Here is a 27,911-nt window from a genome sequence, read left to right on the forward strand (position 1 = left end):
ACCGATGAAAAATAGATTTCTCTCCATATTGTAAAATCAATCAATACATCCATGCATTTCCTATATTGAGAACTGTATGATTACTGGTGATGTTTGTTTGAATTTCTCTGAGATGTATAGTATTATTGGCTAAAACCATTTTTACAATAGCCCTCCCTTGTTCTTCTGAGAATTAGGGGCCCCTTTGTCCTTGACATTCTCGACCCTCAGTTGGATGTAGGACCATACGATTGAAATGTCACAGAACAGCGTATAAGGCATTGTTCTAAACATAGAAAGCAATGAATGGGGACTAGGCTATAGGCTACATTGTACTGATTTTACTGTCAAGACAAAATAGAAAGGGAATAGTGGTATTTGACATGTTGCATCATCTGCCAACTCTCTTTCCAGCTGCTCTTATTGTCAACCCATGCTCTATAACCTGGTTAACCAGTTTTTCTTGGATCTCATCTGATAAATGTATTCCTCGCCTTCCTTTTCCACATCCTCCTCCAGGTCAGGGTTAGGGTTCCTAACCTCTACCTCTTCCTCTCCTGGTTCCTCTTCCTCACTCTCCATTGTCTTCCTGCTGCAACTTTGCCTCTCATTTTTGTTCAAGACATGTACACTCACCTGTTGCCTTTTTATGGTGCTTATGCCTGAGTTTACAATAAGGCACCTAAATGTCTGCACACCTGATGAGTCAGATGATGATGTAATTTGCAGCAATTTTAATTTGGATTCACAACATCAAAACTAAAACCTTGATCACATTTACTGTTCCAAAACTGTCAATAAAGATAAGTAACACTGCATCTACATCTGCGACTAATCTGACCTGGTTTACCAGGAGTTTTGGAAAGAATGTAAAAAAAAACCCAAAAAAAACAGAAAATTAGATAAATGTGGCGGCTGAAAACAAGCATTTAAACATCATTCCCTGATATATACTTGGTTTAGAGGTTTTGTCCCTAAAGTTTGCAACATTGAAAGACGCGATACGGCCAAGAAGAGGATTTTCTTTTCTTTTTTTCTTTTCCTTTTTTTAAGTCACCTTTATTAGTAAAGTGCATCTTTACCTTTACAAATAACAACACAGAGGAGCAAAATAACATTTCAAGCAGATACAGACATAAGCAGTGCCAGGGGTTTATGGTGATTCAGCAAAATTGAGACAGAAAGTGAAACATCCAGTAGAAAATTAAATAAAAGTTTTTTTGTTTGGAGTTATATACTCAAACAAGTTCAGTGAATATTTCAATTTGGAGCACAGACTTAAAGTTTTCACAGCTTTTTGGTTGCGGTGGGTAAACAATGTTTTAAAGTAAGTTTTAATTCCGTTGAAAGGCACAAAAGAAGAGGGATTTCACACACTCAAACCTGACTCAGACTAGACGTCAGATTTGATAGTAACCTCCGCTCACGTCCAAATTGATAAATGCCAAGCCTCGCAAAGAAATTACCGTATGCTCACTTTTCTGCTCGTTTCATAAATGAGGGCCCGTAGGTGTGAATGAGAGCGTGATTGTCTATCTCTATGTGTAAGCAGTTCAGGATAATGAATGAAGGAATGAATGAATGAAAGAAATAAATAAACTAATCAAATCTGTTAAGGTTAAATCAGAACATTAAAGTATATAAAGTAAGGTAAAGCTTCAAGAAATGTTTGTCATAATGTCAGAGGTCACATGACCGCTGTGAAAATCGCCCTGCCAAATTGACAAGCAAAAAACAATGGTCTAACTTTGCAGCATTACTTTGCCAACTTTCCAACAAGATATCCTGACATGCTTGGATCTTCTAGTTTCATATAACAGTATCCTACAAATCCTTCCTTAAAAAAACAGTTTAAAACAAAAAGGTTTAATTAATTTGTTTGCACTGTGTAATTTACTATAATACTTACATAATGTGTGCACAATGGATACTGTACAGTAATTCAAGGTTTTACCCAAACCCCCAAACTGTACAGCACAAACACAAATAAATTAATAATTGGAAGTTTAGATCAAATCAAATGCTATCGTGTTGACAAATCAAGTTCCATTCAGGCATCTGCAGAGTGAGAACGTCGGGCAAAGATTTACACTGTATTATTTTTTATGCTGAGCTGTTACTGTTATCACAAACAGGCCAGGACATGACCACATCAAATCATCTCCCTGGGTGATGGAGAAACCCAAGGAAGAACCACGAGCTAAGACTAAGAAAACCATTTCCAGGGGCCCATCAGAGGACAGGACGGACACTGCCAACATTCAGGTACTGCAGACAGACACATTTCCAAAATGTACTGTATGACAAAACTGCTTTACAGTTGTACAGCTCTTCATATACAATATATATCAATTGTCTCTAAAGCAGGTGTAGTGCACAGGGGCAGCAATAGTGCTATCCCTCACACGAAGGGATCAGCAAACTTATGTGCATTTCATGGTTCAAAAATGTGTTTAGATGGCTATCAGGATTATAAACAATTATTATTAATTATTATTAATTATAGTAAATTATATTAATAACAAAATAAAAATAAAAAATTAAGTTCCTCGGGGCACCACTCGGTAAAACAGAAAAGTAAGCCAATTCACCTAAATCAGTCTCATAAAGTTACTAAACTATCAATTTGGAACAATAATTGTTGACTTAATAATTATAATCAAATTATATTCATCAATCATATTTATTTTTAGTAGTGGTTGAAAGAATTTGGAATTCTTTTCATAGAAGCGGTTGGCATATCACTCACACATGTACAACATTAAAGCATGTATGTTGCAAAAAGTACTCATTTATAAAAATCAAATTAAAGCAAAAAACACACACCATGTCTAAGCATGTCTGTTTGGAAAGAGGAGACTCTCAGCTTCATGTCAATGCCAACATTATGTTTCTACGCCAAATATTCCATGAGATATGCTCATCCAAAGTTTGACTACTATCAAACATTCGTTTTAATGAAAAGGGCCTTAAAGATAATGATAGAAAATTCTGCCGTGTTTCACATGAATTAAAACACATTTATTAAGACTACACTCCAAATGAACACAATATTTTTGGCTCAAAAGTGATACCCCATTCCATATTTGTATGTGAAGTCTACTCATACTGTCACACATACACATGCACGTGACCACACAATACAGTACAGGCCTAGAAGCCCATGTAGACAAGTATCCAAAACAAATCGAATACAATAATAAAATAAATTAAATATGAACAAATATACTGTGCATATGATGTCATACAGAATATATGTTGGGTATATAAATATAATAATATGAATATTGATAAAATATTAAATATCGAGCCACGTGCACACATGTACTTACACTTACTTACAAGTGCACATCCATACAATTAAAAATATATACAGACAATGGCCCTTTTATTATTATAATAATACAGAATATATTTTATATTTTTTCATATTTATTATTTATTATTATTTCATAATGAAACTGTCACATGCATCACGGAAGCAGGCAGTCCTCTGGTGTTGCTGCTTCTCACACTGCATCCTCTGACAGAGTCATATGGGAGCTTCACAAGGACAACCAAATGTTTTTCATCTACCTCTGACTCTGATTAAATTGAAAACTTTTTGAATGTAATCCTCACATTAATCCATCTATTTAAGCTAGCGATCTTCAACCACAGCTGTGTGCCGCGAAAAACTATACTTGTCATTTGAATTTCAATTTAATGTTGACATCATATAAAAGCTGAGACTTTACTTATCCAGAAATGCATAAAACCCTAAAACAGCCCAAAATCACTTTTTTCACGTTGAAACGTGTTTTTACAAGAACGGGCGACTGCAACTTCTGACTCATTTTGATGGAACGCGTCACATGTGTGTTCATGTGATGTGTTGTGCTCTTAAACAGGGCAATTGTAAGTTGAAGAAGATGGGGTACCACTTTCGATTGTTCAGAACATTAGGCTAGTCTTTACTTTGCAAACTGTAAAGTGGATACAATGGGAAAACAAAACCAAACACCTTCTTATACAGACAACATGAGAAACCTAGGAGAGGATTTTTCACTTAACATGGGACTGAACAATTAAAACTGCAGTCTTTGTTAAGGCTATTTACAGAGTCGAGTAGAAAAACTACAGTTCATCAATGCTGTGCCTGCACATATTATGGGACTCAAGAAGAACAGCAGATGGTGGCAATCAGAGCCGTTGATCTTAACGGCACTGGTAGCAATGTTTGTTATGGTGCAGTCTACTTTCTACTCACCAGGTGATTTCTTTCTTCCTTATACATTTAATAGCACCCTCTTTAGCTCTCTGTCAAACCTCTTCTTTTGCACTCAGAATGTCTCTGCTCAGACTTAGATTTTCTGTCCTTGAGTTCAAATCTGAGTGATGGGAAACCCCGTTTCCATGCACTCTTGAAAATTTGCAAAAAAAGTGCAAACACACAGCTTTAAGAACAAGAACAGAAAAGCTGAGTTGGTGAACATTACAATAACAGTGGCTTGTGTTTCTGCAGTCTGTTTAAAGAGTTTTCCGATTGCAGTTCTGAATGTGATCATCGGTTTAGCTTTAGCTTTAATAGGACCCCTATTAGCTGTTACCCTAGACAACAGCTACACTTCCTGGGGTCCACACAAGTTGCTTCACATTTGTTTAAAAATACTGTTGCTTAAGATGAAATAAAGAGGAAAAGAGAAAAACTAAACATTTAGTCCACCCTGAACCATATATACAATAAAATTGTGTGTGTGTGTGTGTGTGTGTGTGTGTGTGTGTGTGTGTGTGTGTGTGTGTGTGTGTGTGTGTGTGTGTGTGTGTGTGTGTGTCCAGGAGTCGGTGGAGATGAGGAAGATGGAAACAAGTGCCAGCAGCACAATCCCAGTCCCTGGCTCAGGTTTTGAGAACCAGTACAGAGCCGCTTCTATGCCTAGACTCAATGTTGAGCTGCAGGTAACACCTCCTCTGCCTGCAGAGTTCCTCTGTGGGCTCCTTTCTGCTCCTATGTCAGGATCATGTTCAGGACAGGAAATGTTCTCAAAAAGACACAAAATAAGACTTCTGGTGGAAATGATTATATTAATGTTTATGTTTGACTAATTACTCAACATTGTGATTTGAAAACTATGTTGTTTTTTTTGCCTGTTTCAAGTTTAATGACTGCATCTACAGCAAGTCAGTGGCCATTGAAAGGTCCACCTGGATACTATACTGAAAGAAGCCCATACACTCAGCTGACCACAGAGGATAATGTTAAGGCTTCAAAAGTACAGCACCACCCTCATGTACAAAAGACAAAAAACAAATGCAACTCGCTGACACTTTGTCACAACCTCTGGGGAGTTCCACAGTTCAGCATGCTGATGGAGGACAGCTTTGATGTGATATGTCAACTACATATCATCTTCTTGCTTTGAGGAGTTAAAGATAGACAAAACAGATGACACAACCCTGCACACACTGAGCATTATTATCAGACATGAATCAAAGAACTGTTGAAGACGTAGTCATTCTGAAGCATCACAAAGCAGTCTTTTCATGGTCACTTCAAAAGGAGTACATCAGCATTATGCACAGAGGGGATCCTGGTGCAGAATCTACTAAACCAAGAGCAAGAGGCATAGTTTTCTGGCCTACTATGACAAACAATATCAAGAAGGAGATAGAGCCATGCTCTGTGTGTAACAGCATACAAATCATACCAGCAAAAAGAACCACTCCAGTTGCATCCATTTCAGTGTAGGGCACACATCTCAACTCTCAAAATAATACTCTTCAAAATAATGTATGGAACATGTGATTATGCCTCATCAAGTATGAATACTTCTCCACGAGACACCAAAAATGTAAGAAAAGGAGTAAACAGGATGCACAATATAATGTGAGGGTTTGTAAAAGTGGGTTTAGATGGCTATCAGAATTATTAACAATTATTTTAAATAACTACTAGCGATAATAAAATATAGAAAAAGATGCCAATTCACCTAAATCAGTATCATAAGGTTACTAAACTATACATTTAGAACATTGATTAATAATCAACTTAATTATCACAATCAAATACCATAATTTAGTAGAGGTTGAAGGAAATTGAAATTATTTTCACAGAAGAGGTTGGCATATCACTCATAATATTCAACATTAAATGGACAGCATATTTATTCCAATAAGGTATTTATTCTAAATTAAAGTACAGCAAACAAAACACACAATCTATAGAGTATAGAGATCTACACAGTCTCATCTAAACAGATTGTTTACAGTGAAAATGTGGGCGAATGAGATAATATGTATGCGTGTCATAAAATGATTGCCCAGGCTTAGGTTAGGGCAGAAAAGAAGCAGGTTAAATCAAAATGGCAGACAGTCTTTTGTCTTGGGAGAAAAAAGAAAATGCTTTATTTTGAATCTATGGGTGCGTCGCATGTTGTCTATTTCATGTCTCCTCTATCCTGGCTTGAACCGTAAGTTCTTCGCATGCTCCATCTTTACGACCATCCCAAAGCTCTTATTTGTGCTCAGGATAGAGGATAGAGGATAAAGGATAGAGGAGGCGTATCGGAGGAGCCATGAGGAGGAGGATACATGCGAGCATCCTATGCGGAAGTCTTTTACCGGTCGACACGACCCCTGACTGTACATCTTTATTGACTGGACGCTGCTGCTGATCGGACTGATGTTATACATCAGGGGTGGCCAACCAGTCAGAGACCAAGAGCCACATTTTTTACTGTGTTACCGCAAAGAGCCACATCATACACATGGGCACAGATGAACATCACCCCATCCCTTCCCAACACACACACATACCTTTGCTCAGCCAGATTTATTGTAAATGTCACACACCAACATGATAATGACAGAAATTGACTCCTAAAGTACTAAGACCACAGGCCAGTCTTTTCAACAATGAACATTGTGAACATGGCAGAGTGGGAAAATGCGTTAAATCTCCCTTTTGAATATGCGCCTTAAACAGCTTCAGTTTGTTGACAAATGCAAACACACTTTGCACCAGGTCAGGCAGCATTTTTAACTTACCCTGCAAGGTCAGGTTCAGTCTGTCCAAGTGACACAGCATGTCGACCAAAAAGGCCAGATCCATAATCCACTCGAGGTCCAAGAGCTCGGGATAGTCCTTGTCCTTCTCTTCCATGAACAGTTTCACAGCATCCAAAAGCTGAAAGAAGCGAGAGAGCACCTGGCCTTTTGACAGCCATCTCACAGAGCAGTGCAGCGGCAGGTCACCTGGAAGCCCTTGGTCCAGCTCAGCGATGAGATTCTCAAATTGCCGGTGGTTAAGCGAATGTGTGCTGATGTAGTTGACGATTTCCATCACAGGCTTCATGACGTTGTCCAAATTCAATGATTTAGACACGAGTTGCCCCCTGTGGATGATGCAGTGGAAATTCCAAAACTCAGGAAATGTTTGGTCAGCTTTGCACAGCCACACAAGCCCGTTCACAGATCCAATCATGGCTGGCGCTCCATCCATGGCTATTGCAGTTAGTTTTGGTATGGGCAGATTTGCTTTTGCAAATGCAGCCATCATTGTTTCTTTCACATCTATGCCACGGGTTCTGTCTTTTAATGGCACAATATCAAGGAGTTCTTCTTTGATCAAACAATCGTTTGACACAGACCATGCAAATATTGCCAACTGAGGCTCTCATGTAATGCGACACTGAAATACTCACATGCTTGAAGGTCAGAGTGCAACTGTGATTCAGTAGCCGTGTTAATGTCCGATATTCTGTGTTCAACAGTGTGGCAGGACAGTTGGACGTCCGATACCATTCGTTTTAGTTTGTCGTTTTCAGGAGACAAGATTTCAACAACGTCACAGAGGCATTTTTTAACAAACTCCCCTTTATTGTATGGCTATTTGGCCTGTGCAATGTTCCAAGCCAGTTGATATGATGCAAATGTTACAGTCTCTGAGTGCTTCGTAAATTTTTGGAAAAACTGTATCTGCTTTTCTGCCTGACTTTTCAAAGTGACCAACTTGTGCTTGCGAAGTTCAGTCCCTTTCGGAAATTCCTGATCGATGTTAGCATGGAGTGAGCTGAAGTGGCGCTGAAGATTTGAAGCTTTGAAATGCGCTAATGACGCCTGACATATAAGGCAGAATGGCTTGCCATTACGTTAAACAAAAAAATATAAACTCTCCCACTCTGATAAAAACGTCCTGTGTTCATCTTCATATTTTCGTTTTGCTGTGCATTTTTTCCCTGCCATTTTGAGAGCGAACTTGCTCCTACTGGGAAACTGAGGTATTTTCATCCCACATGCGCGTTTGACTACCTTATTGACTACCTTGAATACCTTATTGAACTTGTGCAATCTTCCCTGCTCTGCCCTGTTCGGGACATAACCGAAAGACCCGAGTAGTCTCGAGTGGACCCGAATGAATGACGAACAAATCCAGAGGAAAAGTTACCAGTTAAGTGCACCACTGCTGCCGCACATCCTCGTCGTAACGGCAGAGTCAAAATGAGCCTAATCATAACTGCCTGTTGTCACTTAGTGGTCGTTGTGCATGAGTACAAGTTATTTGCATCAGTTGATTATTATTATTTGCTGTATAATGTGCGTTTTTATGGATCCGAACCGGTTGCCATGTTGTGATGCGTCATCCCACACAGAGAGTTTTATTTTTGTAAAACCTCACCACAGCAATCCCTGTACCTTGTTCATGTGTGAAGCAATTATAGAGGATAAAAAACTCTCTGAAGTAGCTGCATTTTTTCTGACAGAAAACTAAGGCCAGACTGTGTACGCCAGCATTCAAAATATAGTTTACAGAACCAAGCGAAGCGAACACGCACATTAAAAAAAATACAAACACAAACTTCGATATGAACTTAAAAGCCGCATGAAACCGGGCAAAGAGCCGCATGCGGCTCGGGAGCCGCGGGTTGGTCAGGTCTGTTATACATCAAGATCACAGATTAAACTCAAGTTTGTCACCACAAGTTTTATATATATTTTTTTTTTTTCATTTTATCTTCTGATTCGCCATGGAGTTAAAAACGAAAGATCGTTCTAGAAGCTTTTTTCCCTTTCTATTATTTCCACTATTCAGATTTATTATGGATATTATTAAAGTTTTTAAAAACAGTAGAGAGTCTGTCTGTCAGCAAGAAACACTTTTACATTGTTTTGTCATTTTCATCATCATCAATGAGGCTGATCATTCCTGAGTGTAGGTTTGATATGAATGACATCATTTACATTTTACCTTAATCATCTAACCTAATAAAACATTGGCCATTGTTCAGCAGACAACACAATCATGTTCTGGTATATTGAATAATGGATTTATCACCAGGATCGTCTTCTACGGCGGCGTATTAGGGCAAGTGTGAAAAAAAAAACGGACCCAGGGGAGTGGGGTAATATGTCGAGCCACCATGGCACGCGTAAAAACGCATAACATGAGGTGATGCGTTTTTACACACCTGTTCGAGGGATCAGTCTGCAGAAAAAAAGTTAGAGAGAAGTTAGGTGTGTAGAGGAGAGGCTCCCCACAGAGGGCTTGTTTCACCCTCTCAAACGCCTGCTGGCACTGCTCCGTCCACTGGACCAGTTCTGAGGCTGAGACTGCCTCACCTCCTTTTCGAGCACTGCAGCCACCCACCACATGTGCTCCGCCCAGCTGTTGCTATGGATGATGACGGCATGCATATGCAGTGTAGGGACGCAGCACCAGGCTCATGTGTTGGAAATGTGGAATGTGGCTCGGGCTCCGAACAATCCAAACGAAAGGGGGAAAAATTGATACAAAGCGTACGTAGTGGAGAAATCCGTTTTTTCCCTGGACTCTGGAGACGGGGGAATCTGCCAGTAGCCTTGGTCAAATCCAGTGCATAAAAAGTGAGCAGTGCTGAGCCGATCCAGGAGCTCGCCCATCCAGGGCATTGGGTAGGCATCGAAACGTGACAGACGCGATAGTCCACACAGAACCCATCTTTCTTGACAAGCAGAACTATGGGGCTACACCAGGCACACAGAATAATACAAATAAAAATCAGAGCGATTGCAATAGGGTTGCCAACACCGCTGGTACTGGGATACCAGCCCCTTGGGCTTGAACCCCTATTTAAGGCTGATATATTCTTAGAGATATCTGAGATCCACTTGGATTCCCAAATCTACCCCAGGATTCATGAGCCTCACCCAGAGCTTCCTAGTTCCCCACTACATTTGTGTGTTTACCAAGTTTTTTATAGTAGTCTCCCCTACCAGGGGAGCCAACCTGCTCCTTTCTTCACCGATACATGAATAACCCTATATACAAAAATTGTATTTGTTTTATTTGTATCTTTTATAAATTTAATTCAACTTTAACATGACTATTCTGCTTATGTACTTAATTGTTTACTTATTCTTATCCTGAATGTGTCATTTACAATGCATTCACAGCCCATGCACTATTGATACATAATTAACATTTGCTGCTAATACTATGCGTTTTACTTTACCTAAGGTACAAATACAACACAATTATTTGGAAGAAGTTTTTATATGTACCGAAGTTATGAAATTAACTATTTTTAGATAATGAGCGAATATTTAAAGCTGTTACATGTTACATAAGAAAATCTCTAACTGTGGCACCCAGTGGTGGTATCAAAACAGACATTATGGCAGTCATCAATAACAGCAATGCGTGGAACTACAAATTTCAACAGGATGAATGATTTTTGCCTTGCGTTGCCTGAAGATTCTTTACAAAGTGCCTTTTTCATTTGAATACTTCCATAACCACAAACGTAAATAATACTGATCTATTTTTCTGCTGTTCTTTCTTTCTATTTGTCTGGGCAGCAGCAGAGCCACTCACGCCATTCTCCAGGGATCCATGTAGCCGTATGTACACCGTCACACACCATGTGACACACTTCTTTGTGCAAACTTGTTTTGTCCAGCTAGGTGAAATCTTAATTCCGTAATACCAGTACCGTAATCAAAATACATCGTCACTATAATGCCAGATTGTAATGTGAGATGATCACATAAGGTGCATCCCGTGTCCCTTAATTGCATCTAAGTTTTCCTCAGTTGCATCTTTTCCTCTCTCCTCACCTGGTTCAAGGAAACCAGTTTTTTAGGACACGAGACACCCTTTCCTCTGAAGCACCACGTAAAGCGAGGTCTGTTTCTAATGACGGCGGCAGCGGATCACAGCTGGATCAGCTGTCAGTCGGCTTTAACAGCTGTTTGTCTGCACATATACAGCCATGCACTAATAATAATACTAGACACAGGAATGTGATTATATTATTTATCTTTTTATGTTTTAATATTTATATTTGCGTCTGTATATAGACTTTCGATTTTGAATTAATTATTTAACATCCCAGAGCATGTTTTATTAGGTTAGATTATGAAGGGAAAATGTAAATGATGTAACTTATATCAAACCTAAACTCAAGAATGATGAATGATGAGGTCAGGTACTGTTCTGGTCAAGGTTAAATAATAATAATAATAATAATAATAGTAATAATAATGCATTCAATTTATATAGCGCTTTTCTAGACACTTAAAGACGCTTGATACACCAGATATGTTCTCATTTTAATCATTTAAATTGATGCAAAACATCAAAGACTCCTCATGGAGCATAAGTTATCCTTTCCCTCAGAGTTTGGTAACCTGCAGCACTTTCGTACAATAACTTAAGAAAAAAAACCTCTTTAATATGTACTTACATTTACTTGCACATTATTTATACCTGTGTTTTTCCTAATATGAAAGTCTTAAGGATATCTGGAGGATGGACATATAAGGAAAAAGCTGGACTTAGGCAGACTATATGACAAGTATTATAAGTGAGTAAACAAGGGAACACAATGTGCAGGAAGTTGTCGTCTGTATGCTACATGAGCTATACAAGAACAGTAAGTACTTTCTTGCTAGATGCATCCCTTGTTTCAGACATGTTGTCAGTGAGCCCCTCTGTCTCTCTCCCTTCTTTCTTAGTCTGTCCCTGAAGCCAGCCCTATGAAGCGCTCAGCCTCCACTGTGGCCCCACAGCGGCCCCAAGAGGTCAATATGAGGGATTACACCCTGGAAAAACCCAGCCAGGACCGACCCCACCACCATCACCATCACCACCACCGATGCCACCATCGCAGAGACAGGGACAGAGATAAAGACAGAGATAGAGAGAAGAGGCAGAGATCTTTGGATACACCCCTCAGTGGACAACCACCCAGCTCTGTTGGTTAGTCAGCACCTAAACACTCTCAGTAGAGAGCACGGTATACAAACACAACCCATATCCTAAAGTAAGTGTATCCCATTTATTGACAATTTCAAACAAAAGAAACCTACAGACAGCCTTATTGTGTCCACTGCAAAGTGAAATAGTTTTGTTCAGCTTAAGACCTTAAAAAATAAGACTTAGACTTTTTGTTTGGTCCTGCAATGGACCTTTGAGGCGGTGTGGGAGAACATGTGCTAATTCTTTAATTACAGGGACCATTTTCTCTGCAGGGAAATTATCTCACAACCAACGACACAGGAGATTATACGTTTATTTGACTAAAATACAGTAACAGGAAAAGAAATAAGCTAATGCAACATAAAACTTTGTTCACCAGAAAATGTAATGAATTACTACAGGTTTCATAAAACGGAATTGACTTAACGTTGCTGTCGGTTGGTGCATCCCCAGTAGTCGCCTGCCTTCACAGTACTCAACTGGCTCCGGGGGCAGCCACCTGGTTGATTGGGTCACAGCAGTCGGCTCTCGATGGCTCTGTTGTACACTAGCGAAACTGTTGTTTTGCATGCGTTGGGATGTGTTTACAGCAGCCAAGGATGAGCTGGCTTTATGGTATCAGAGTCTTTTCGGCTGAATCACATCGAGTGGTGAAAGGCTCCAGTGGTTGTAGCAGCTGTTTTGCAGTCTTCAGGATGGAGTTCATGAGTTTTTAATCTAACTCTAATCTCTAATTTGTTTTGCGAGAACAACAAGCCTATTACTGTCGGCCTCACAGCACAAAGACATTGAAAATAAAAAAGGTTGAAACAAGAGCTGTCTTTCCTGAGAGAATACTGGTTACTGATGAACTAAGAATAACTAGTAACATTAACTTGAAATGAAGAGAGAAGAAGAAAGAAAAGAGGGGAAAAAAGAAGTGGAGAAGAAAAAGTAAGAGATGTAAGAGTGCAAGAGTAAAAAATATCAAAAATGGAGGCGCGACAGGAATTTGACAACGTCTGCCTTCCTTAGTTCAAGAAAAATAGAAGCCTCTCCTTTATTGTTTTAACCGTGATGACTTACTCTGAGATTTTAGTGCAACTTATGTAATTTGCCAAGCTCAATTCAATGAAAAACAGTCAGAGATATCTTCTAACTGATTCATTCATATCATTAACCGATTATCTGCACTCGGGTTGCGGGGGGCTGGAGCCTATCCCAGCTGACATTGGGCGAGAGGCGGGGTACACCCTGGACAGGTCGCCAGGCTATCGCAGGGCTGACACATAGAGACAGACAATCATTCAGTCTCTCATTCACTCCTACGGGAAATTTACAGTCCCCAATTAAACCTAAGTGCATGTTTTTGGACTGTGGGAGGAAGCCGGATTACCTGGTGAGAACTCACGCTGACACGGGGCCCCACAAAGCAGACTCAAAAGCAGGAGTTGATTTAGTAGGATGACGAGGACGAGGGAGATGACAGGCTGAGCGCAGCGAGCAGAGCAGGTAGGTATGGCAGGAGTGGAGACAAAGCAGAGGTTGAGTCAAAAACAGGCGAGTATCCAAAGACATCCAAGACAAAGAATAAACAAGTAGTTCTTCTGAGAGCCGGTACGGCAAGTTACCATGTGAGATACAACGACGAACTGGCAGAGTCTGGAAGGGTGAACCGGAGATAAATACTGCAGGAGGTTGATTAGATGATGAGAGGCAGGTGTGGAAGCTGAACAGGTGAGGATCAATGAGGGAGTAGTTGAAGAAGTAGGTCAGCCATGCCCAGACTGCACAGACAGGGAAGACAGATAAACAAACACAGAACACGAAGGGCAGGGAAACACCAGGAAAACACAGGGTAATAGACAAAGGTAGCACATCCTTACATTTACACTCAACACCAACGACTTCACCTGCCCCATCCTGCACCACCACATACTTAAAATTTCCCACCTTAAATTTCCCACTTCACACAATAGTGCTCTGGCAACTACCTGCAGCTGGTCATTGGCACATCAAACACACCCCACACTGGACTGAACCCTGCCTTCATTCATGCAGAGACAGTAGAACAGGTCAATAACTTCAAATATCTTTGAATCATGATACCATCCCTCAAAGATCCCAAAGACTCCATGTTAACCCAAGCTCAGAGCAAGTCTGTTTCCCCCTACCTCTTGCTGACACTTTACAAAAGTATAATACAACCCATCCTGTTACTGTACTGTACTGTACTGTTTCCCATGTTCTTTTAACATACTGACCACACCCAACAAGAACAAGCTTACCAGAATCACACATACTGCATTCAAAATCATCGATCTTCCAACACCCAAACTTTCGGACCTGAATGACAGAGCAACCAAACGCCTAGCATGCACAATAACTAATGACACTCACCCCCTCAACCATCACTTCATCATTATACCATGTGGTTGCAGGTACAGGGCTTTAATGCAAGAGAGTTCACTTCAGGAGGAGTTTTGTCCACTCTGCCAACAACAAACTATCTTTGCTGAAATGCTGTTGTGAGCCAGGATGTTTGGATGTAGTCATGAAGACTCTATGTTTTGTTATTAACTGTATGTTGGGCAAGGGTGTTGTATGTTGCTGTGTTCAGTAGGTGTCATATCTGTGTGTCTTTTCTGTATTGAACAGGCTGTGAAATCAAATCTCCCTTCGGGACAATAAAATCTAAAGTCTAGTGAGAGCATTTTTTAAACATGACCTCACTGTATAAAATGAGCTGCAGTGACCTCTAGGATAATCACATCCTCATTAACACTAAAAAAAAAAAATCCTTGACAAGAGTATTGGCACTCAACACCCTAATAAAATAAAGTTAAAATACCAAAAGCTATAATAGCCAAAACTCTAATATTATCTGTAATACAGACACATTGCCTTTCACGCTGCAATATTGTCCTCCTCGACAGGTGTACAGGGAGAGCCAGAGTCTGACCTAGCTGCCTCCAGAGAGCGAACCCACGACCGTGGACGCTCCCACGACAGGAAACACCGCTCCTCAGCAGACAAGCAGCGCTACTACTCCTGTGACCGCTACTGCAGCCGGGAACACTGCCACAACAAATCTGCCACTGCCAGCTGTGCCGCCTCCCCCAGCGAGGGGCAGGAAACCAGCAACAAACAGGTGGGAGTGCACAAACATGTCCAGTGTAAACAGTCAAGGTATTTCAGAAGGGTTTTGAATGGGTTTGATATTTAAATTTTTATTTTTTTATTTGATATTTTATAACAGTTTCCCTCAGAGTATTATTCTTCAGACTATATATATATGCACATTAAACTATAAGATGATTGATGAAGAAGCCTTCGAGCAGCATGGTACAGATAGTGTGTTGAATGTAGGAGAAACAGTCCAATCCTTGCATACATGCTCTTACTATTGCTTTCTCCTCTGTCTGCTTTTAGTGCAGCCTCTCATGGCCTTTCACTTCTTTTCCCATTTTCTCTTTACATCATTTTCCATCCATTTTGTCTATCTGTCATTACCTTTCCATTAGTGCTTGTTTTTTCATTCTGTCTTCTCTGTCTGTGTTCTCCCCCTCATTTGTCCTCTGACATCTTTCATGTAATCACATATCACATTTTGATGTCTTTCCTTTCCTTTCCTTTCCTTTCCTTTCAACTTACCTTTTTCTTTCCTCTCTTACATGGTTTTCTTATCGTTCTATCATTCCAAACTGTGTGTGCAATTTTCACCTAGGGCAGTGGTTGGGTTAAAGGCAACCCAGTCGCACTGAGTTCCTGTTATAGCACGCCAAGTCGTGGGCGTCGGCAGCTCCCCCAGACATCCCTCATCAGGCCTGGGGTGGCCGACAAGACTTCCAATTCATCCCCTGTGCACTTTGTGTCCACCCAGACTTCTCTGAGTCCCGGCCGGCTGAGACGTGGCCTGTCGGAGCACAATGCCCTCCGGCACAGTGCCTCCCACCATTTTCCCTGCCCTGTCACTCGTATAAGCTCCGAGCCCTTCCTGGGCAGGGGCAGCCCCGACGGCAGCCTTCGGGACCAGCTGGACGTCTTTCAGAATGCGGTGGCATTGTCACCCAGCCCCTTTACCGGATGCTCTTCCCGGACTGCACTGCCTCGCATGATGGAAGCCCTGCTTCCTGCTCCACAGCAGAACCATGGGGTGCCCAATGGGTTCCACTTCAGTTTTGGAGGCAGCACTAACCCAGGCTCTGGTGTCAGGGCACCCAGGTATTACCAGGAGGCAGAGGAGGATGAATGGTGCTAGCATGGCTTTAAACCAACATTTTTAATGCATTTTGGAGGAATTGTGATGAGTTTTATCATCTTCTTTGAAGGCTTTAGTTTACATTGTCAATGTGTGTGTTTAATGCTGTATTTTAATCCTAACTAGGGGAGCAAAGGTTAGGGAGAACGTCTAAACAAGGAGAAAGCTTGAAATGGGTAATGTTTAAATGTGAACAACCAAAGTGTCATCTTTATCAAAAGGCACGTGGCATTATAAAACTTATTTACCAAGATCACATGTCTTACAGTAGCTGTCCTTGACTTGCTTTGTCTTCAGTGTTTTGTTGACACCATCATATTGATTCTCCTGCAGCATTACATTTTAAACACTGACTTCATTAAGATAAACATATCCCTGACATTGGAGGGAAAGGAAAGATCCAAAGAAAGTAAAGTCAAGCTTTATTCACATTTAAGGAAAAAAAAGGACTGTGCTTGCCACTTTGCTTTAACTATTTGGCCTAATTTTGCTAATAGCTAATTTTCAAAAACTTACAGATTACAGTTTTTTTCCCTATGGTGGTAGCATAACAATCTGTAAACACAACATTGACATATTAGCACTTTATAAAGTTGAAAGTTTAACGTGATGTTAGCTAACAGTTGTCTAATTACACATATAGCGGACACAAAGGAGTCATAAATATGATATATTTCTAACCACCTGAGAGAGAAGTAGTTTTTTTCATTGTTTCAATTTGAATTTGAAGTAAGTCCAGTCCAGTGTTGCCAACAGTTTTTCCTTAAAAGCAGCTAGCACTAGCTCAAAAATTCACTAAAAGTCAGCAGATGAAGTGGTATGCTGATTTGCATATTGGTGCCATAAGCTTTGTGATTGTGTCAGCTGCCGGCCAGGCTTGCAACGGTGCAAGAGAAGAGGAAGAGACCCCATAGCTACTGTTGGCAGGAGAGCTGTGGACTATGAATTCTCTGAGCAGTATGCATGGGAATGAGTTACGATTTTCACTGATAGTTTAAAGTTGCCAAATTTGTTTTGTTGTCTCCTCCAACACCTAAGCAACATATCTGTCTCTTTAGCTATTAACTGTTCCAATATGTTCACTAGGTTGTCTTCACTGTAACTCTATCTTTCTGTTTTTTGGTACTGAGCTGTTAGTGCACAGTTTATCAGAGCTTTTTCACAGAAAAACAGTTTGCTGCTGCAAACCGGGTTGGTGACAATGGTGATATTGAATCAAAACTCTTGCATTTTATTCAGTCGCACCAAAAACACTGAGTTGAAAGATGCTTATATGCTTATTGAGCAACTGTGGAGTAAGGGATAATTCTCAGTGGGTTTGTTGAACCTGTCACATTACACATACCTATCCTCTCGATTTTAGATAATAATAGAATAATAATTAGTGCAGCTTTAACATTAAATTTAAACTATTTGCAAGTTCTGTAACCTTTAACAATTGGAACATTGCTGTACATTGCTTTAGTAAGATCATTTCAGACCCACATAGCATTTTTGGACTTGGGATGCAGTACTGCTTCACACTGTTTACCACAACACAAAATGCAAAATATTTTTTCCCTCAATAATAAGAAAACGGCTAACAACACAACATTCAATATGAGTTGTGCGCTCTATCGGCTCATTAGCAACCAAGAGCACAACATAGCATAATTAAACTGTAAGTAAAGTGAATTGATTCTAACAGTAGCTGAAGGTTTCATGAGCATTTGAGAGTCAGTATGACAGTTTCAACAGAGAGTGATGGCACTGCAAGTCATGGCAACAGAGCAAAAATAGGTAAATAATTTAGTGAAATCATAGTTTCAAATGTCAGGACAACCTTAAAGACATGACAATGTACGAACAGCTGTTTTGTTCTTTAGTTTAGTACTCTACCATTCCATGATGATGCCTAATCTTTAAGTACATTCCCTGTCTGTTCAACTTTTCTTGCAAACTTCAAGAGAGAACCAATGCATGATAGGCAAAAGTACCCAACCGACTGATTTGTTTTGTATAAAAATCTCCTTGTTATCTTTTCATTGTGTGCATTTTTTATATGAAATGAAAAAAAACAAAGGTATGGTTAATGTGAACTGCTTATGGTTTGCCATCATTTCAGGTTTAATGTTTCTTACAGACGTGATGTTTTAAGACAAAGTGCCTATCCTTTTAGATATACTATAGAAAAAGATTAATTGTCAACTGTTTTCTATTGCATCCACACTTGAGTACATGTTTGGTTCATTCCGTATGTAGCTCTGCAGGAAAACATGTTGTACAGAAAGCCTTATCTGTAAGAGGAGAATTCTACCTACAGTAAGCTTAAAAGACAGGGATAGAGAAATTGCCTGAAAGTTGATTATTTTTCTTGTTTTTGATAAACCATGAGATCATATATGGGTGGAGGAGCAAGAATTAATATATTGTGAAAACACTATGTGATCATTTAATCATTTTTAACTTTGAAAACTGCATTATATATCAACCAAGTTACATTAATGCCGGTAACACATTGTGCATGTTTGTATGGTAGGCTTGGTACGGATACCACGATGTTAGTCTTGCAAGCTACTGCATTGTTTGGACTGCAGAGTGTGTGTTACTTGGCTAGGTCTGAAGAGGTGAGGGTGAAAGGGTTAAATACTGTGCACTGTGATTTAGACCCAGAGTAGCAAAGGGTAATCCAGTCTGCGTTTTTATGGCTATGCGAGTCAAGTTAGGCCCTGCGTATATGTGTAAATGTGGATTAAAAGTAGCACTGGCTGAGGATATATTTTGCATTTCTGGGTCCAGCTTGTCATTTAAAAGTGTGTTTTTTCATACTCATGGATAACTGGCAAAAAATGTATGTTGTAATGTCACGCAAAGATATTTCCAGCAGCTATTGTGCCATGGAGGAAATGTAAATTCATATTAAACCTCAGGCTTTGGTGTCAGTATGGAAAAAAAATTCCCTAGAGCTACCAGTTTGCACTGGTGTTCAAAGTTCCCACAAGGACTGTTAAAGAGGCTCAACTGACAGTAGCACAAAACAACCATTATATTATCTATGTCCCAATTCCATACTACATACTAGCAGTTTTTTTTGTTTAAAGTGTGAATTTCAGATGACTTAAAGATGTCAGTATGCATACTAAATCTGCTTGACTTTTTATGCACTGGCAGACAATGCAATGCATTAGATTTTTAGAGGGTTTGGAAGGCCTGATTGAGATTAGTATTCAGATCCCTTACTTAATTAAAAGTACTAACACCACACTGCAGAATTACTCCATGACAAGTAAAAGTCCTGCAATAAAAAGTTACTTAAGTAAAAGTACAAACATATCAGCATCAAAATGTACTTAAAGTATCAAAAGTAAAAGTACTTGTTGCAGAATGGACAACACAGATTGTTTTATACACTGTTTCCCATACAGTTGGAATCACTTTGTTTTCAGACACAATCCTCAGTTTATTCCTATTTAAATTAAAAATTTTAAAGTAATCACTTTGGAAGATATACACGTTATCTGTCAAGAATAAATCACATTGTCACAATCATTTCATGGAAAGAGATTTAAAAAAAATTTGATTCCAACTTTATGAGCTGTGTATATTCCAAATATATAATTGTAATATTATTATTGATGCATTTATGTAAGAAGCGAGTAAGAAGTACAATATTTGCCTCAAAATGTAGTGGAGTAGAAGTACAAAGTTACATAAAATGGAAATACTCAGTGCAGTACATTCCGCCACTGAAAAACAAGTATATTGAAGCTTAAGCATATTTTGATTTGGTGTTGTTAAATATAGACGACAATGTCATTTTAAAATTCACAATTTGATTAATCATTTCCTTAGTCCATTGGTACAAAATGATAAATGCATACATTTCTTAACATTTCTTGACCAAAAATGATATAGTCCAGGATGCAGCATTTTGATAAGGACCTATTGGTTAAATGTTGTTGTTAAAGAATGTGATATGTACTGAACAGGACAATTAACAGTGTGAAAATCAACACACCAGTGCTTTCTGCTAGACAGAAATGTGATGGCGGTAGTACTGTTTCCAAATGAGTTCAAATGTATAGAATACATTGGAATTTCTCTTTTTTTCAGATGTTTTCCCCCCCAGACATTTCGTATTCAGCTTTATTTATAATAACCTAAATACCAATCAATATATCTCTAGTGAAAACTGTAAACTGTTAGTATGTTGTAAGGACTTGGGTCACAGCTAACATATACACACTTTTGACTGAAAGCCAGAAGTTTATTCAATTTCGCTGGGGCTTATTAAAACACATTTTGGGAAAAGTAGAAAATCCATTTAGAACTGAAGTACTGTAGAAGTGGGAAATGGGGTAGACTGAGGGAATCTTGTTTTATGGGCTCAGCTGCATAAACACAGTAAAAACAGAGACTGCTACAGGATAAATTACAACATAAATCACAATAAAGTTCTTGACATATGCAGAATACCACAGATTAATGTTTAACAGTTCTCAGAAGTGAATCTGAAAGAACTGTGGGGTGAGTTTTTACTTTTAAGTGGTCCTACTGGCCAAAACCTGCACTGCTGCCTCAGGAGGATAATCTCCAGTGGTCCCATTTTTTTTTACTTAGATCTTCACCACATCTATCAGTCACAAAGCTCTGGAGGACTTTGTGTTGATGGCAGCTGTGGACTGGACATGCAGGCATATTTACACACGCACACGCACAAACTTTTTATTATATGCAACTTGCTTGATACACACCACTGGCATCAACATCAGATTGTGTTTTGTTGAATGTTGATATATTGCTGTACTTCTACATAACGACAATCTGCAACATGAGGGAACAATTTGAACCTTTGCAGCAGCTGATTGGCTATGAGATATTGGTGGATTGGAGGATTTCTTGAGACATTAACCCCTCTGTGGGTAGTAGGAGAAAGACTGGTTTACCCACAGTGACACTACATGGGCCAGACAAGATCAAGACAAGAGTAGGGCTATGCAACGTGACAAACCCATTTCTCTATCCATTCTGTAGCTTCAAATGCTGGTCTCTTCAGATTTAGGCTTCAGCATGATTGTGACCAAATGTTTTGTAGAAAATGCTATGAAAAAAATACATGCAAAGAAAAAAACCCAAAACACTTCAAATGAATAAAGGCACAAAGTGTTAACAGGAAACAGATAGAATATTTAGGATTACAGCAACTTTATACATATATTTGCATGCATAACATGTACCCACTTTAACAATATCAAATGCAAATTCCTTTGCTTAAAATGGGAGGGGTGCTGTCTGGTCAAATGTTTTTTATGAATCAATCTTGAAAACTGTCAAAGTGATTATTTTTTGTCAAAAACAGGAACATATTCTTCTGCAGACATATTCATTATTTTGAGTTTTGTTTGTGGCCTCTGCATTGAGTCAGAGGAAACATATTTGTCTCTAAGTCTGGGCTAATGGGCCAGCAAATATTAGGAGTGATCCAATCGCTTTATTTCTGCACACCATTGGTCGTGTAGATGTGGTTTGCATGTTTTGAGGATGTATGTGCATGTAGAACACTTAGTACTTTTAAATACCATGTAATATTTTGTTGTTGATTTTTAATATTTGATATAAACTGTGGGTTTGATGAAAAGACACATTTCTATTAACAGCAGTATTAAATGTTGTTGACAGTTCCACCCCGTGCCGCAGAGCTGGAACATTCCTTTATTCGGGTCTTTGGATTTAGTGAAATGTTTGTTTGCTTGATTTTATGTTTTTGGCCAGACTTTGAATTCTGCTGTTGTTTCTACATTAAACATTTTGTATGAAGCAAAGTTCATTGAAATAAAAAATAACAAAATGAAACTGCCTCTGATAAGCTGGATGATTTGAATGTTGGGATGCAGCATGGGGGGGCAGGATGCCTACAATTTTTGTGGATAAGTAGGACGTTAACGCCACTGTTCTGTGTGTTGCTCAATTTAATAAAGATATGTTCCTTTAGGTAAAATTAATCTGCTAAAATATTGTTTGAATGTTTATCATCAATGTATTTCTTGTCCTTTTTAAGCCGGCATGTTAAAGCAGCAACTATGTTTTCTTTGTTTTTTTGCCACAGTGGGGCTGTGAAAAGGCTTCCTTTCCCCCTTCTCACCTGGTTCTATTCACATCATTGTTGTGGTATCTGCTCAGGCGGCTTAGCCAAATAAAGGGGACACACCGGACAAAAACACCAATTTTTTTCCACACACTCTCTATCACCATAGGTTTAAATTTTTGGTAGGAGCCACTTCATCAAGATTGTGGATCGGAGATGGCAGCCATATAAAGTCTATGAGAAACTCTATATCTTCCAAGCCAATTAGAAGGTCAATCTAGGTGTCAAAATATACATTTTCTGTGTCAAGGAATCATTTAAAGCTATTGAGAATATCACTAGATAATTATTTGATCAAATAGATATGTTCATTTTCACACAGACTGGTAGGTCTTCAAGTGCTGCAGCAAGGAATCCTGAGCTGAAAATTAATCTATGTTCACGGGAGAGTGCGGATTAGCTGCAATGTACACTGTTCAAAAAAAAATCAAGGGAACGCTTTAATCTCATGTCAGATCTCTAGTGATATTCTCGATAGCTTTAAATGATTCCTTTACCCAGAAAATGCATATTTTGACACCAAAATTGACCTTTTAAGTGGATTGGAAGATATATTGGTTCTCATAGACTTTATGTGGGTGCCACCTCCGATCCACAATCTTGATGAAGTGGCTCCTACCAAAAATTTAAACCTATGGTGATAGAGAGCATGTGGAAGAAATTTGGTGCTTTTGTCCGGCGTGTCCCCTTTATTCTTAAATCTGGTCCTAAGCCGCCTGACTATTAGTTCGGTACAATGTTTAAGATTATTTGAAAATGATTCATTGATTTTTATATATTAGGCCTGTAGTTCTTTATGGGTTTATAGCTTTGTATGTTGGTTCTACCTGTGATGATGAAGTTAGTTCAGCTGCTCACCAGCTTCATCAAGTTGAGTCCTCTCTGCTCTGCATCAGCCAAACAGCTGGCGACTCCCACCCTGTGAAGGTCTACTCGCTTTAAAACCACTTCCAGACTTTTCTCTGTGCCGGCACCTTAATGGTGGAACGAGCTCCCCACCGACATCAGGACCTCAGACAGCCTGACTTCCGCTGCAGGCTGAAGACCTACCTCTTCCAACAAAACCTCGGTTAAGTCATATCATGTTCACTAATAATAATTTAAAAAACAAAACAAAACCCTCTTCTTCCTTTGCTCTTCTTCTTTAGCACAGTGCGTTACATTTATATAGCTCTCCTGTAGCGATTACAGATGGCTCTTAAAGTTATGCACTTAATTGATTCCTGTGGTCTAAGGCTTGTATCGTAAAGGTTGAATGCACTTATTGTAAGTCGCTTTGGACAAAAGCGTCAGCTAAATCAGTAGTTCTCAACCTTTCTGAGTCGCGACCCCCAATTTAACATGCATGTTGTCCGCGACCCCCGTTCATTGAGCACAATCTCACAAGCACAGTTCAGATCACCCGAAAAAGAAACAAAATGACCAAAAAAAGACACAAAATGACCAAAAAAAGGAAACAAAATGACCAAAAAAGACACAAATTGACCATAAAATGATAAAAAAAAGACACAAAATGACCAAAAGAGACACAAAATGACCAGAAAAGACACAAAATGACTTAAAAAAACACAAAATGACCAAAAAAACACATTAAATGACCAAAAAGACTAAAACACATGAACACTTTAACACAGTGGAGACAGAGCTGACTTCCAAAATGATTTGGCGACCCCCAGAAATCATCTTGCGACCCCATTTGGGGTCAGGACCCCAAGGTTGAGAATAGCTGAGCTAAATGACATGTAATGTAATGTAATGTAATGTATGAGGGGCTGGGCACTTCCAATGTGAAGGAGAAGAGGTAAGGTAGTTCTGCAGTAATTTACATTTGTGTAATATTTGGGTTGCTTCTGGTAAGGTGTGCCCATAAAAAATATATGTATAGTAATGTCAGCAGTAACTGATCTATGTAGATAACCTGTATTTTTTTAAATTAAGTATTAAATTGTCAGTTTAGCTCACCCTCTACTTACCTGACCAGGTGGAAGGTTCCATTTAGGTGAGGCTGAAATGTTTAAGTGTCTTCACAAGAGAGAAGGGGCGAGGCTGGGAGGCGGCAGCTTTCATTGAAGCTGCAGTTTGCTTTTGTTTGATTTTAATTTCTCTCAGTTAGGTGGATACTGAATCCCGGGTTTCATTTTCTGCTTTTTGTTTGAGTAAATTTTCTTTTGTTAATAAATAAATAACACATTTTTGCACTTATCCTGTTTCCTGTCCGGCTTTTTAAAGATCCCTATGTAAAAGTTTTCGGCACGCCACCAATTCATCATTTGAATGAGGTGGTGATGCAACAGTGACTTATCACCTTGGAAAGTTGGTATACTGTTAACATGTTATGACATCTTAGCAATTATCTGTTACCAATACATTCAGCAGATGCAAAGCAACATAAACAGTTATTTGGACTTCAGTGTGTTCTTCACTCTCTGTTTTAATCTCCATCAACATTGGAGAGAAATATCTTGTTGCCTAGCTGCAAAATGCTTCTCTGTGTGTTTACTGTTGTCTAATGTTATGGTATATTTGGGGTGTATTCATTTCCAAGTTGTGTTATTTGCCATTTTTCCCTTCGCTTTACAACTAACCAAAAAACAAGAACTAGTCTCTGTTCTCAAACCAAAAATAATCCTCTTCAGGTACCCAGAATATCTTTTGTCTATCTGACGCTTATATAGGCCTGGTTTCTTCCTTTTTCATAAACTGTATGAGTTTCAGCTGTTACTTTGTCACCACCCCTATTTGGCCTATTGATCTGATAAATTGCTGAATGGCTGATTGAACTGAAATGGAGGATTTAGTTGCACAAAACAGATGTCTGTTTGATGTATTTTCCTGCATTTTCTTTTTTGTCATTGTCTTTTGTGTGTTCACAGTCCTGCAGAAATTAGTCATATTCATATATATTTCCCCCCATTAGCCTATTCGTGTTTTTAATTGCACAACTGAGGAAATATTTCTCAAAATGGTATTTATTCATAATGTTTTTTATAGGTTTTTACAAGTTAACTCTTTATATATGGACTCACTTTCAATCTGCATTGAATAATGGAATTGTGTGTGAATATCACGGGTATGACGTCATTAGAAACGGACGTCGCTTCATGTGACGCTTCGGAGGGAAGGATCAGCTAGATGGCTCGAGGTGGAATAATATCCAACAAATTTATATTTCTCTAAATTCTAAAATATTGAAAACAAATGCAGTTTTTTGCAATATGGAACCACAAACCTTTACTCATTTATTCTACCACTGCACCCAATCTATCAATTTCTGGACTCAACTTGAACAATATATAGTGTGTAAAATCAAGATAAACATCTTAGTTGACTGTGGAAGTGTAATAATGTATTTTGTCCATGTCCATGGAGAAAATGACATCACCTTTATTACAAACCTATTCATACAAACACTCCAAAACACCACCCAACTTTAGAAGTTTCTTGCATGAGTTTAAAGAGTACATGAAATCCCTTACACTAAATGACACTAAACAAAGCACTTCATCCACAGATATATACGAGAGGTTTTTCAAAGAAGAATAATGTATTTACATTCTGTTCCCTTTTTCCCCCTTTCCTGTCATTGTATTTATTCATCTACTTATGATCCTCCCTTTTTTTATTTTACTGGCATTACCTTTTACCTTATTTGTTTCATGGCACCAACATTTTTATACTGCATATTCATATTCATTATGCACTGGAATTCTACTCCTTAAGACATACTCCTTCTTTAGACACTTTATTTTTTATTGTATTTTTATATTTTATTGCTTGAAGTATGCCTAGGTTGTTCTTTTTATTTAAGTGTGTTGTTATTGTCTCTGTGTGTAATGCTGCTGCTACACTGTAATTTCCCAGCTTGGGATGAATAAAGTCTATCTATCTATCTATCTATCTATCTATCTATCTATCTATCTATCTATCTATCTGTCTGTCTGTCTGTCTGTCTGTCTGTCTGTCTGTCTGTCTGTCTGTCTACCTATCTATTACTAATAATAACCTAAATGTAATGTGATGTATTTATTATTTATTTCTGATGATACATATATATTGGATCACCTGTCTACTGTTCTATATACAATTGTTTGTATGTACAACCTTTATCAATAAAGTTGAAAATGAAAAAAAAAGTCTGGAGGCGGAGTCACCAGCGTCCCTATATAAATACGGCGGCCATCTTACCACAGTATCCCATTCTGGTCGCTCTACTGTAGCTCTAGCAAGGTGAGTTATCTGCATAGCAAAAATACTCTTAACTCGCTGAAATCTTGACAGATTTACAAACGGGTTGTTTACTACAAACCTTAATAACGTGGCTATGAGGCGGAATGTTTGGACATGTTGAAATTGCGGCTTTTGTTTGAGGAAAGAAAGACTTAATCGTGCAGCACAGTAAGGGCAAGGGCTGACTTTGAGTCGCTTTGCTCGAGTTGTCAATGCTGAGACCACCATCGAGATTTTGATTTGATCTTGTGACAGCCTATTCTTTTTGTCTAAGTGGCAGTCTTTGTGGATGTGCTTGTGTTTATTAGCTGTCTAACTTGGCTAACAGACTGACTGTGAGTGAGACCAAGTACGTACAGTAGTGTTCAATATAATAGCAGTCCAATGTGACTAACCAGATTAAATCAGGTTTGTAGTATATTTTTTATTGCTACATGACAAACATTGTACCAGTAGGTGCAGTAGATTCTCAGAAAACCAACAAGACCCAGCATTGGTGATATGCAGCTCTTAAGGCTGTGCAATTGGGCAATTAGTTGAAAGGGGTGTGTTTAAAAATATAGCAGTGTCTGCCGTTGACTTTACAAACTCAAAACTATTTTGTACAAACTTTTTTTTTAGGATTTAGCAATCCTGTGAATCACTAAACTAATATTTAGTTGTATGACCACAGTTTTTTTATAACTGTTTCACATCTGTGTGGCATGGAGTCAACCAACTTGTGGCACCTTTCAGCTGTTATTCCACTCCAAGATTCTCTAACAACATTCAACAATTAATTTACATTTCTTGGTTTTTGCTTCAGAAACAACATTTTTGATGTCACCCCACAAGTTCTCAATTGGATTAAGGCCACTCCATAACATCAATGTTGTTAGTTTGGAACCAAGATTTTACTAGTGTGTTTGGGGTCATTGTCATTGTCTTGTTGAAACACCCATTTTAAGGGCGTGTCCTCTTCAGCATAAGGCAACATGACCTCTTCAAGTATTTTGATTATGCAAACTGATCCATGATCCCTGGTATGTGATAAATAGGCCCAACACCATAGTAGAGAAACATGCCCATATCATGATGCTTCACTGTCTTCACTGTGTACTGTGGCTTGAATTCTTAAGTAACTT

General features: G+C 38.9%; 1 protein-coding gene across 1 annotated transcript in view; it reads left to right on the forward strand.

The window, feature by feature from the left end:
- Positions 1 to 22,268, forward strand: part of cacna1ba (calcium channel, voltage-dependent, N type, alpha 1B subunit, a) — a 148,629-nt gene extending 126,361 nt beyond the window's left edge. The window contains exons 45-50 of the mRNA XM_059337834.1: positions 2,115 to 2,244; positions 4,798 to 4,917; positions 10,798 to 10,836; positions 11,953 to 12,196; positions 15,112 to 15,326; positions 15,903 to 22,268. Coding sequence (XP_059193817.1) covers positions 2,115 to 2,244; positions 4,798 to 4,917; positions 10,798 to 10,836; positions 11,953 to 12,196; positions 15,112 to 15,326; positions 15,903 to 16,436 — 1,282 coding nt within the window. The 3' untranslated portion in view covers positions 16,437 to 22,268. The remainder of the gene's footprint in view (positions 1 to 2,114; positions 2,245 to 4,797; positions 4,918 to 10,797; positions 10,837 to 11,952; positions 12,197 to 15,111; positions 15,327 to 15,902) is intronic.
- The last annotated feature ends 5,643 nt before the right edge of the window (positions 22,269 to 27,911 follow it).

This window comes from Centropristis striata, chromosome 7 (genome assembly GCF_030273125.1).
Source record: "Centropristis striata isolate RG_2023a ecotype Rhode Island chromosome 7, C.striata_1.0, whole genome shotgun sequence".
Lineage (NCBI taxonomy): Eukaryota > Metazoa > Chordata > Actinopteri > Perciformes > Serranidae > Centropristis > Centropristis striata.